This window comes from Bombus terrestris, chromosome 9 (genome assembly GCF_910591885.1).
Source record: "Bombus terrestris chromosome 9, iyBomTerr1.2, whole genome shotgun sequence".
Taxonomy (NCBI): Eukaryota; Metazoa; Arthropoda; class Insecta; order Hymenoptera; family Apidae; genus Bombus; species Bombus terrestris.
This window is the reverse complement of record NC_063277.1, coordinates 12,681,305-12,695,136: the sequence shown is the minus strand read 5'-3', so window position 1 is coordinate 12,695,136 and position 13,832 is coordinate 12,681,305. Positions and strand designations below refer to the sequence as shown.

General features: G+C 33.4%; 1 protein-coding gene across 35 annotated transcripts in view; it reads left to right on the top strand.

Moving 5' to 3' along the window:
• The window catches only part of LOC100642930 (sodium channel protein para), a 68,050-nt gene that overhangs the window by 14,430 nt on the left and 39,788 nt on the right, over positions 1 to 13,832 (top strand). For 23 of the 35 annotated variants that reach the window (XM_020864547.2, XM_048408553.1, XM_048408550.1 and 20 more), the window contains exons 4-5: positions 2,739 to 2,916; positions 7,029 to 7,061. In XM_020864547.2, coding sequence (XP_020720206.2) covers positions 2,770 to 2,916; positions 7,029 to 7,061 — 180 coding nt within the window. In that variant the 5' untranslated portion in view covers positions 2,739 to 2,769. The remainder of the gene's footprint in view (positions 1 to 2,738; positions 2,917 to 7,028; positions 7,062 to 13,832) is intronic. The other 12 variants (XR_007225098.1, XM_048408570.1, XM_048408563.1 and 9 more) reach the window with 1 other exon arrangement.

Genomic DNA, 13,832 nt, shown 5'->3' with positions numbered 1-13,832 from the left:
TTATCTGCCATCTTTTGTTAGCGTTTTATTTAAAATCGTAGATAACTGTATTTAGAACTGTATTTTAGTGTCTCCAAAATTGAAAAGATGGTGGAGGAACTGAATTAATGTCCTTGAGTTACCGAAATCTTTGGCCCTGACTATACAAATCTGGAGCGTTATAATATAAGAGAGAAATGGAAATGGGACAACGTGATAGCAGCCAAGAGTAATTACGCGTTAATGGTATATAATATTATAGTACACGATTGTATACGATTGAAAAAGAAATATAGATACATTTGGTTTCGTCGAATAATAATTTAAAAGTTAATAATAATTTCAAAAGTTTAAGAAGTAAATTTTCTTATGATATTAATGTTTCTCGTCTCTGTTTTAAAATATTTTGAACATGCATATAGAATATATCCCTCTGAGTGAAACGAGTTTATTATTATATAAAACAAACAAACATAGTTGAAAAGCAGAATAATAAATTGCCTTTATCTTGTTATCTCCTATGATCTGATCGTTCCAACTCGATTTTGAGGACACTGAATGAGCTTGAAAGTTGACTGTTCGATAAATCTCATGCATACTTAATGAGCTTTCTATTTCCGTTTACAGGCGTCCTCAGGAACTAGATATTAGTATGTCTATTTACGGAATTATATTGTCCATTTAAAGCGAATCTGAGATGTCACGTGAATTGATGAAACTTTACAATCGAATCACAGAAATTTATTAAAATTTGTTTGATTCTCTTAATAATTTTTACATTTGTAAATTAGTCTAATTAAAATACATTTTTTAAATAATATCAAAAAACCTCAAATAGAACATATAAAGCATTATAAATTCTTGTTGTATCACTGAAACGAAGCATTCTTTAGTTGAATACGGATTTACAACCTTATATTTCCGATCTAATTCCTTATTCACAAAAGCATTCATCAGATTCAACTAGTGTTTTCGTGCTTCATTCTTGTGACTTAAACTCGGTCTTACATTGTTCATGGCTTTTCAATAATACAATGTTTAATAATTCAGTTGGAGCTGATCCTACAACGGGGCTTTTCGTTTCAATGCGATAAAACTCGTGTTGGCGGTGTTCCAATTTTTAAGTGCACCAGACAAATCAGAATGTCGCGACAGATCCTGAGATCGAAAAAAGTTGGACTACTTCGTCGTACACCGATGCCTACCATTGATAAATAATAGCTTTCCGTATAGTTGACTGATTCGAGAAATTGTAAAAAATGTTAATTCTACATTGAGTTGCAATTTCACAGGAATTTTGAAAGGGAGAAAGAAAATTATACGGAAGAAAAATTTTTTTGGAAATTACACAATAACCTAGCGTTGAAAAATAATACTTTTTCATATATTTAAATAGTCAATTAATTAGAAAATGTAAAAAAATTCTGATTCCATATTAGACTCTAATTTCATACGAATTTTGAGATAAAGAAAGAAGACTTTTAGGTATTATAAATAATATAATAATTAATATTAATAATACATCAACGATATATAATATATAATAAATACTATTGTAGATAAAATATATAGTCAGTAGTTTAATGGTTAATAAAAATTTCTTAGAGGTATAAGAGCGGATAATTCCAGTTTCATGGATAATTATGGATAATTTCAGTAAAAGAGAGCAAGGATTGAATATAAATCCAAAGTTTGAAGCGTTTTAAGTTATAAAAGAGTATACTTACATATACTCTCAATTCCTCGCATTTGAGACAATTTAACACGAAATTCTATGATATCGATAGCATCGTGAAGTTTATTACTAAGTGGTCTGAGACATAGACCTGGGTAAGAGGGTCTCGAAGTGTGCCATCCCATTATAGAAATAAGTTCAGCCTACAATTTCTTTAGAGTCGTGTATAACCCTGGCTTCGCGAATATCCATCCACTTTAAAGGAATGCCTACAAACACTTTCCATTATTGGTTTTTCCACTTACTTAGTAATTTGTTATTATCAATTTATAATTACAGCGGTACAATCTATGGTCAATTATGGTCAATAGAAGTGAATAAAAATAGAATTATTAGATTGGTTGAACTATTAGCGTCGGCCATAATAGAGCTCAAAGGGAGAGAAAAAAATTTATCGACATCTCTTCGATAACTAAATTTAAGGTCAATTATAGATATTTTAAAACTTTGAGGACTCTTTTCTCGTTGTAATAGGTGAAATATTGGTTACTAAAATGAAATTCTTTTCGCAAGAAAATATACCGATTTATTCATTTTTCTAGATGAAAATAATTACGCAGGAGATAAGTTTTAGGCTAATTACCGTTGGAAACACGGGAATAATTTGAATCCCGATTTAATGGTAATTATATTAATTATATTTCCTTTCGCATCCCTGAAACATCTGATAGAAACTGAATATCAAAGCACAATGAACGAAAACACGAATATTAAAACCTAAAAATTAAAAACGATATTATCTAACACTAATGTTATTAGTATCAAAAAACGTGCAATACTCTTAGTATCAAATTAAGGATGTTATTTAATGCGTTAGGATGATTAACACCGAAGAATAATATCCTTAATGATCAAATTAAGAAAATTACTTAATACGCCAGAATGAAGAACATTATCCTATACACTTAGAATGATTAATATCAAAAAACAAATATCTCTAATATCAAGTAATGCCAGAATTATTAATGTTAAAGGACGATAATTGATATTTACATAATTAAAATACAACAATTGTCGTGTCCAGGAAGGTGGCTCAGCTGTGTGCAGCTTAGACAATGTCCGAAGATTCTGACTCTGTATCAGAGGAAGAAAGAAGTTTGTTCCGTCCGTTCACGCGGGAGTCCCTGGCAGCGATCGAGGCTCGCATCGCCGAGGAACATGCCAAGCAGAAGGAGCTCGAGAAGAAGAGAGCGGAAGGCGAGGTAAGAACGCGGCCGTGTTTCCTTCAGCCTACTTTATACATGTAGAGTCGCGAGCATCGATTCGAAAGGACCGTTGCTGGCTAGAAACTAGGATTCTTTCATTTTTTTTTTTTGTCTTTTTTTCAATATATTTTACATTTTCAATTACGAAACAATCTATACTATTTTTAAGTTTCAGTTCTATTTCCATTTTTGGCGATTTAATCGACGAACAATTTTCACGAATGTTTCTCATCCATGATACTTCTTTATTCGCTATCTTTTTTTCTATTGAGAAATTCGAATGATTTATTGACTCCTACAGTTGAATATGAGATAGTGTGATTCATTAATGGATCTTTGGTAGAAGCAGAAATTTCAGAGAAATTTAATAGTTAATAGTTCGCAGAAATCTCGTGTTGCAACAGCTTGTCTGATTTACATAGAACTGGAGGAGTTTGTATGATTCATACAATTTAACGAGAATTTTTCGACTGTTATTTTAATGGACGTGAATCATTTTCGTCGATTATTCGAACAATCGTTCAATCCAACTCAATCTCCCATAAAACCACATGTCCCTTTTACGTGCTATCCACGTACATGGCCAAAAATACGTGACCATTGACACTGTAACGTGAACGATAAATCTCTGGATATAGCGTAGGACGATGAAAATCCGATTGAAAGAAAAAGAACGACCGCGTTATATTCGGTGATTCGCGTTTCCAGTTAGACGAGTTCCAAGAAGACACATACGACCGTTCTACGTAACGTGCTTATTAACATCGATACACAGGTTGTTCTACTTTACAGATCTCTATAGCGAGACCTCGAACGTACAAGCATCGCTGTTAAGTGCGTTACTAATGATTTTCTTCACCAGTAATCACGTTTGTTTACTTAAGAACCGATTGATATCTCTTCATAGAAAAAGAAATTAAATTCAAAACGATCATCAGAACGAGCGTCGATAGTAACAAAGAATGTCACAAAAATGAAAAGTAATCAGATGGTAACATTTTTAATAACTTTACTTGCGTAACAAATTTTATACTCACGGGCTGGTCAACGATTTTTCAATGATGAAATATTAATCGATCTTAAATATGTTAATTAATCACGGTGTTGTCCGTGAGGCTCAATGGACGTTTACAATTATTGTTCGTCTTTTTCTGTACTTTTTTTTCTTTTTTTTTCTGGACGTACCTTTATTTTGCATAGCTGCAGTGCCGTATTTTGTGAGATCTGTTTCTTCATGTTCACAAAACCATATCTCTATCTACCTATATTATATATATACATATATAATTATACGTCAAGCTGCGGTGTTTCTACCTAATCCTCTTGTGAACAACCGATTGTCGCTACCCGTCGCGTTGATTGTTTGCTTGATTTACTGCTGAACGTAGTGAAAATACATGCCTATCCTATCGACGACTTTTGTCTGTATCTGCCTATATACGTCTATATATATAATATATATATATATATATATATATATATGTAATATATAATCTATATATATATAATATATATATATTAAACAGGACTGTCGTCGACTAATGTATTGTTCTCTGTGTTACCAAAGATATGTTCGCGTACGAGCTCGATGTCTGCAGTGTCACTTATCTGTGCCTGTTTCTATACGTACATATACATATAAATATCGCTGTGTCGTAGTTCTCTCTCTCCCTCTATGCTCTTCGCTGTATTGTAGTATTTCCCGCCCCTTAACCGTATACTTACGTAGCCATCGTATATAGATAATATTAATTGTGCTGGGTCTTTCACTGGTAAGTTCATTATGGAACGATCTTTTCATCAATGTACTTATCGTATCGGTGTTAATTCTCTTCCCTTTTCAAGAGATTTTATTTGTTTGCCGAGTTTTATTCAAATTTCTTCTTGATCCAGAAATTCATTTGTTTAACGAATGTATCAGTTAAATGTATTTTTCAAATTAAAGACACTTTAATCCTTTTACCAGTTTTACACGTATAGAAAATGTTAGTTAAATTACTTTTCGATTTAATGATTCGTCAATTAGAGTTACTACAATTAACTAGACATATTAGTTATACTTGCTTCTTCGTTCAATCTGGTTTGAACGTTATTTATTTCGTTAAAAAAGATACTCATTTATACATGATTCTAAATCCGTTTTAATTTAGTTTTAGAAATTTATTGCGTGGAACAGTAATGAACTGAGAATTTTTATTCATCTCCTTATATTGTTAATCAGACACTCAGGAATTTTATGTTTATTATTGATTTTTGTCTTCATTTGCTTTTATAATGTTTAAAGATTACGTTAATATTGTAATTTTATTAGAAAGAAATCTTAAAATATCGCACGTATAGAAAATTACAGGAAGATGTATTTCTAGTCGTGACGTTCTTATAAGCGCGTCTGACTATAGACGGTCTGCTGCCCCTTGTATTGTTCCACGCTCTCTCCGCTACATTCTAGTAGTGCGGGTCAATAATATCTATCCGTATCTTGCCTAGCTTCGTATACGTGCGTTATCGTTAATATTTTTGCAAGAAATTTTACTAAGTATTCTTACGTTCTATTACCCTTTATTCTATTCCCAAAAATCTTTTTTATTTTTCTTCTATTAGAAAACAAAAGAGAAAAAAGAAACGTAAACACCGATATTATGAATACATTTGAGGAAAAAATTCCGTAAGAAGATTAGTGAAACATCCTCGATGTTGATCCAATTTCTCGTAGTATTATAATAACTTTATTGCCACTACGTGAAACAAAAAAAGGGTGATTAAGTGTTTTGAAGAATTTTCGTAGAAAATGTTTTGCTAGATAAAGTTTCTTAAAACGTATTTGGAGTCTGTTATACGATCGGAAAGACCTTAATAATGTTCACACAAGCTCTCACCAAAGCTCTAATTACAATAGCTCGTGTATTTACGCGGATGTGTTCGTTTATAATTAACTAGAAAATATTCTTATATATTCTTCATATTTCAAATAAAATATAGATCGTATTTCTCGATTCGAGACCTACATAGTTAAGAGTGTGAAATTCGATCTTCCCGATTAATTAACAGAACTTCTTTTCACTGTCTCTTTTATATAACCCCGTAGAGTAAGACTAGAGAGGGAAAGAGAGAAGCGAGATGGTATCAATTGGTACGCTTCGATCTCTATATCCTCCTTTCTCACCTAGCTTGCCTGATCCCGCGATCCTCTCGCTTGAATATCCTTCGTATCGTATATATATGTATGATCAGATATATATATATATATATATGATATATGTATAGATTTCAACGAATATAACTCCGCATATGAAGTTTATATACATATATCTGTCTTTATATCAATATGTATGCACACTACTGTTTCCAAGTATTGGACATTTATTCATGATGATGGAATGTCACTCAGTTATTTAATTAAGGAAGAGAAGAATTACAATTACTATCCAATAGTGTAATATAGATTTTTGGAAGCTAATTTGCTGTAAAAAAATTGAGAAACTCCTTATAGTCAAATTATTTAATTCTCCAATTATGAATTACATTAAGATTTTTTAGAAATATTTATAGGAAGTACTGGAATTACTTCAGGCAGCGATATTTAAAATCGACACACACATTAATTAATTACGTATCTTGTTAGAAAACAATTATACTATTGCTAAATTATTTTATGGACGGTTTGAATCTATAGTCTATCAATTTCATTAAAAGATTAACAAATACTGCTTTTAATCGTTAAGAAATTTATAATTAATTTGCACTAAATTTGATAAAATTCAATCAAATTTTGTATTAGTATAAGGAGTGCGGTAAATCGTCCAGATGCTTATGAACGGTAGTGTAATTTCTGTTTCTTATTCTCACTTTCTATTATATTTCTCAATCAATCCCAGCTTTATGATTCAATCCCAATCCTCTACATTTACGTATAATATATATTAATTGTATAGTTAACTATTATTCCTTCCGATAATCGTGTATTAGCGAGATTTAGTATTTTTTTTATAGTATTTTTGTATCTTCTTTCTTATCCCAACCCTAGTTCCCCGTCACTGTAACTCTCTACATCCGTATTCTGTGTTTTTTCTCTGTGTGTAACGACTGTTTCTCCGTTTCTCCAATTTCAGGGAGGTTTTGGACGGAAGAAAAAGAAAAAAGAAGTAAGACGTTACGTCACGCTAAGTAATAACTGCATACACATACACCACACACCAACAAACACATGCACGTACACACCTATACAAGTATTCTCTTTTTGTTCCAACTTTCTATACACCTCATGATCATGGCTACGATTAGTGTACATACACACATATATTGTATATAAGGTGAAGTTGGAAATATTGTGCAAAAGATGATTCTTTGTACAAAATTAAATCAAAAGTGGGGACAAACATTTTTTTTTGGACATTTAGATTTGGGGGGAAGCAATTTTGAAAATTCATGCATTCATACAGTTAACAATTATCGTTATTTTAATGGGAATTTGGAATAGGATAGTTTTCTGAAAAATATTTCACACCTGTTTCTTTTTATTAGAGATTTTCTATATTGAAGAAGAGAAAATTGCTCTGATCTTTAATATATAGATAACGTATTCGTGTGAATAGCTCGGCAACTATTGCAAATCACGACGATAAATGGACGAGTTTAATATTTTTAGAGCTTGAATTGGAACACGTAAGCAAATTAGAAAAAGGCCCATTTGTTTAAATGTCATATTGAAACTTATTTATAGAACACTCAATCGACGAAATAATGTATTCCTGATGAAATTTTCCTTTGCACTCTTCTGCATCTAATAACACGTAAAAGTCATGTAAAACCATACGTTACCACTATACTATGATCGTATATATCTACGAATACGTAACAACGAGTTTCCGATATGAATTTTCTAAAAAAAACTAAACTTCTGCCAAAAAAACGTTCTACATTTTGAATCTGTTATTGCACGTAGAATCATCTGCTGTCAGTTTGTACATAGCTTTGACCTCACCCTATATACACACGTGGCCCACAAAACGCATCCTATCTATACGTGAACGAACAATACGCCGTGACATTACACAATTTCTACTTTGCATTGGTCGAAACGACCATTCGATTGGCCACACACACTTCTGTCACTCACTTGCCCGATGGTGCGCAACGTCCACCCACCGAGACACCTAATTTTCACCAGTGCCACGGTGTACATCGATTCCCTTGCGTTTGTTTCGTTGCCACGTGTCGATATATTCACCAGATTATTCCTGACAAGTCGTTGACTGGAGTTTTCTAATTAATAACACGGAATAGCTTTCCAGCCGTGTCTCATTTAGACTACAGTTCTCGCTTATTTCGTATCGACACTTGTATCGATTTAATCTCATATTTGAGAAGCGTCAGCTTTTTTTGAATGTATCGTCGAGTTCGTTTGTTTGGTCTCTCGTGCTGGTACGTAGTAATTTGTGTTGCGATGAAAGTGATTTTCATGAGTTTATGCATTCGTAGGAAATACAATAACATTGTACAGAATGTATATAATATACGAAAATATATAATACATATTTAGCGGGTAAAGCAAATCTCGGTTTAGATCCCATTTCTATGTCTGTGTGTATAAAAACCCACAGTCTAATGATTACATCGCGAATAGGTTTATACAAATGTTTACGTAAATTCATATTCTGTATGAATTTACTCTCTAATAATGTTACGTATTGTTCCACCGTGTGTTTCTTAATATTAAATAATTAAATAATTTCTATAAGTTTCAAACAGTACATATCAACCTTCTAACGTCTTTACAAGATATAATCCTTCTCGTTTATATGCAGAAAAACCTTACTTAAAAACTTTATCGTTTGTATCACTTGACAATTCTTGTTCATTTATCAATATACCTAGTAATTTCCAAAAATCATTCAAGAAATCACTTTCACCGTAACGTCCTCACACGTACACGGCTTCTTTCTCGTCAAATCGTATCGATTTGTGAACCCATGATCGCTTGTTGCGTTGTTATGCATATAAAGATCGTTGTTGCTAGACGAATACCATTTATCAATTAGTCGAGAAAGATCTCTGTCGAGGCTACATCGTGGTCACAGAGGAACACGTATCACACTCATATGTATATATACATGTATCATACATAAGTTGTATCACGCTGGACACACCATTTGTCAAAGAAACAACGCGCTTCATGTGTACTGCTATGACACACGCTATTTCGCGAGTTGTGCTCGCAACGTCTTGCAACAAAACCGAAACGAGCCCTGCCTGTGCTTCGATTCTGTCACAGTCTGCTCAGAAATTGCTCGATCTTTAACATCGACGATATTTGAGTTTAAGAACGTTCGTTACGTGTTTTTAATAGAAAGAGAACGTCGAGAATAAAAGTTTCGTTCACTGGGTCAGGTAAATATGGAGATTTCCATGATATTTCAGCGAATACACCGGTCGAACGCGATCATAACGAGTTGTTCGCGTTCGTTTGGTGGCACGATTCTGTACACACGCATTTCGAACGGGCTTTTTGCTAAGAACTACGCATAATTATACACGGTACTTGACGTGACAAGTTGGACGAGTCGCGGTTATTAAGCGCTCGTAAGGAACTATTTGCGGAATGAAAAGTTGAAAGAAATGAAAAGGGATCGATATCGAGACAAAGATTAATTAAAAGATACTATTAAATTCAGTATAGTAATATTTTTTATACTATCTAATTGCAAATAATATAGCAATGAATATAATATTTTAGATATAATAGGACAACCTCCTACGTTATCAAAGACAAGCAAAACTCATAAAAGTTCGATGATGATTAAAGGTTACAAACTTGCTAAGCAATTTAAATAGAGAAACGACATCAAATTTGAAATTTCGCTTCTTCGTGTAAAAATCGACGTTTAACGATAAAGTACTTCGATGTACGATTAAAAACGAACTTCGTCAAAATTCAATAACACCAGATGAAAAATAAATTTCAATTCTATTCTACATCTAAATGGAAAAGATAAACGAAGTAAAAAAATAATTCACTGTAGCTCCAGTTATAACGTGTATTTTCAGTAATGAAGCAAGCACGATACATCATTAAAGACGAACATATTCAGAAAAATCCGTCGCGGACACGACATTCGAAGAATGAAGAACGTGAACGCGAGAAGCTCGCACAGTCCGACTTGTTTTTCTCGTCAAGTGCTGTACGTCTGGTTTAGAGCTCGCAGTCGCCTGGAAACGCTTTTATAGATCGTATGCCGTATATCCGCAATGCTTGGAGCTGACATTCTTTCTACATAATCCTTTTTTTTTTATTCATTAAATTGCGCGCTTCGATAGTAGCAGCATAAGCGCGTGCAAGCGAATTCGCAGATGATCGCAGTGGCGTGGCCATTCTCCTGGAATCGTATTGATTTATCATTGATACGTGGCAATACAGTCATCAGGCGAGACGATGCTCTCTCCTATCGAAGAACATCGATCGCGGGCGATTTTCATCCGCGGAATTTCTCCGATTGACAGAGAAAGTCAAAATATCGTGTCTCCGATATGTTTGATTTTCGAGATGATTGAAACTTTTGGCGGAAACCTTCGAAAGATAAATCTCGTGATCGCTCATTGAACGAAATTCTTTCTCCCGATTTTTCTTCCCTCTATACTCGTTTTTGTTCTTTGTTACAAAAATGAGTATTTGTTTAAGTGGTTCGAGAAATTGATTAATTATCGTGGTTAGAATTGATACGAAAAACAGAAGATAACAATGGAATTGAAATCGAAGTAAGCGAGCATGATTGAGATTTTAGAAACGTTTTCGTAGAATGTAGCGTCGTATTGTTTTCAGTATGTGCAAGTTTCAGAGGTCGCGAAAGATCGATTTTTAATCAATTAAGGGCCAACGTCGACGAAACGCTTGCTTTGGGATTTTTTTCCGGTAAATTTATATTATTAATTCCTGTTCTTTAACATTGTGGTTATGAAAAGGAATTCCAAGGATATCGTTGCTTATTCTATACCTACTTAGATTTACGTAGATTATACAATTTCATGAAGTTCGACGAATCTTTATAGAACTACTTCAATTTATAGTGCCACGATAAATCAGTATTTCGCTAAATCATGGAAATTTTAACTTAAAACACTATAATAAATTATTGTTTCTTTAAATAATGAACAATTCCATTGTGTATCTAATTTGTCCAATATATGTTTCTCCAAAGAATCTCTAATATCTTGATAAAACAACGTGTAGATTACTTGTTACACGTTATTTTATCACGTGGTCCTTAATGGGTATTCTCAAAGCAACTCGCCATGTTTCTATTCAACTTCTCGAACAACAAGAAGCAAGAGGAAAGAAAACAGTAGAAAGAAAAAAAGAAAGGAAAAAAGAAAAGATCAATGAGGAACGTGTTTTGCTGCACCGTGTGTTCTGCTCTGGCCGTGAAGTTCAGCTTGAATATTCATCAACAGACACTTCTCGCTTGTGTAAATTAGATTTAGGTAGATCTTTATACATATATATTTAACGACCTTAGTATATAGTTGGTTATTAGTAGTAGGTTCGTGTATGTGCATCTATAATAGCTTCAGAGGATACTATTATCTATTGGAATTTTTATAAAATGCTTTCCAGATAATCCAGCTAGATTAGGTCACGATCTAATTAATTTTCAATCGATTTTTACAAAAGCCGCGGCACAAAATTTTCAGCAGACCGCTGACACCGAAAGAATTTTTATTCTTTGGCTTTGTATAAATGTTTCGTTTGATCGATACGTTTAAAGATTAAAATGTCTTCGCGGAACACCGTTCAGTATCGAAACATCGATACGTAGAAAAAGGATTACACTGGTGGTGAATATACATTTTTCACATTTTCTCTTCGTGGTGCTAATTATTATCGCCAGCCGAAGCTTTCACGCGCTGGTAGTTAACACTAAAACCCTGAACGCTGTCATTTTGATGTCTTCTTCTTCGTTATTTTAGTATCCTCATTCATAGAACTCTCTGATGATCTTTTATATATTTTTAAATATATAAAATTTTCAATACTCGACAAACAAAGTTACCCAGTTGTATATCTGTACTTTATTTTAATCAAAAATTGATCGTACGTGAATTTAAATTTCTACCAAGTATGGTGGAACATAAATCGAAGAGAATGTTCATGTTCTCTTAAAATCTTCATTTTATTTCATTCTGTCCATGTATTTTAATTAACACGATTGATAATTCTTCCATAGAGTAATTAAGAAGTATTTATTAATTTATTAATGTCGAAAATAAAAGAGAAAGAAAGGAAGAGGTATAAAACGAAGAAAATCGTACACGATCAAAGTGGCGTTCAACGAGTATCTATGAAATTCCCGGGGTTCTAGTGTTAATGAAACGAGAAAAGAAAAGAACCAACGTTAAAGGCAGGTGGGCATACTTCGAATTTCTAATAATCGCTCGGCAGAAAATTCGCGGAGAGAGAGCGGAAACGAGCAGATCACGTGGACCTTACTCAGGTTCGTATGTTCACGACCCGCTTTTAGCACCAATTTCGTACTGTACACACGTATATGTATATAACATGTACATATAGCCGCCTTCTATACGACTAGTTGCCATAGCTGCTTTTCAGACTAGACGCGGAATAGATGTTCCCGATGCTTCCAAAGTAGGAGAGAGAAAAAAAAAAGAAAGAAAGGAGAAGAAGAGGGGGGAGAAATGTGGGGCAGCGTCGCACTATCGGTAAAATACACGTAGTACGTGCAAAAACGAAAACCATCTCCGTAATATTCGTGGCGAGTACCATGAATATTTTATACTTTTGAACGTGTACCATAATGAAACTTGTCACGTACTTCCTGATAATTATTTCATATTTTAAATTGAAAGCGATATTTTTTGTATAACTTGGAGCATCACAGAGCAAACTTGGTAAGCTGCGCGGTGGCTGTTTAAAATTTCAGCCGGAAATTGGTACGTGTACGTTCGAGTAACATTATCGAACTTTGAGAAGCACGTGACGACTATTTAATTAATACCGCAGAGAATATTTAATACGTTGGAGACCGATGACACTGAATATAAAGCGTTTGACACTTCGAGTTAACGACGGATAATGTCAACCTTATCGGGCAGATTGGAATTTTTAATCAAAATTATCTCCTTTCGATTAAGATTTTATTTAGTGAATTAATTGGCCAATTTATGTTCTATATTGTACGAATTATTTTGTTTCGTAAAACGTTCCTATCTTACCTATACGGCGTAGAGATTTATATAAAACAATTAAGACAACGATTAGGACAGAAATTAAGTAATCGTGATAGTTTTGAATTCTCTTGATTCCCCTAAATTGTATTATCGTGATTATAAAATCATAGCCACATTTTAATTATTTCATTTCTATGTAAAGGTATTTTCTGATTCATATCGAACAGATTGTTCTATTCTAATATTCGAACGTATTAAAAATTGCCTCTGCCAATAATCAATGACGTTAATAAGGTAATAGAAGGTGCAACATGCGACGGATTTCACGGAGTTGGTTTCATCCTCGGATCAGCATCTAAGAAACGGCGGTAACTTTGATTCAGAAACGCCTGCCAAACGAAGCTCGGGACGTTCTTTTGCGATGCATAATAAGCCGTGGAACGATTAGGAACGCGTAGAGCTGATCTAGAAGCGGGTTATGAATAACACCGGTGCACACATAGCGGACAAGTATATATACAAAATGAATATTTCCAACAGATAAATAAATAATCACAAGACAATTCTCTGTTTCTCATTTTTGCATAAATATACATAAACACTATATCAAGTTGTACATTTCGTACAGTTAAACTCTCTCTATATATACGTATATCTTGGAAATATTTATTTCATTAATCACCCTCGATGATATCTCGTTAATATCATTTTTTTCTCTTTTTTTTTCAATATAA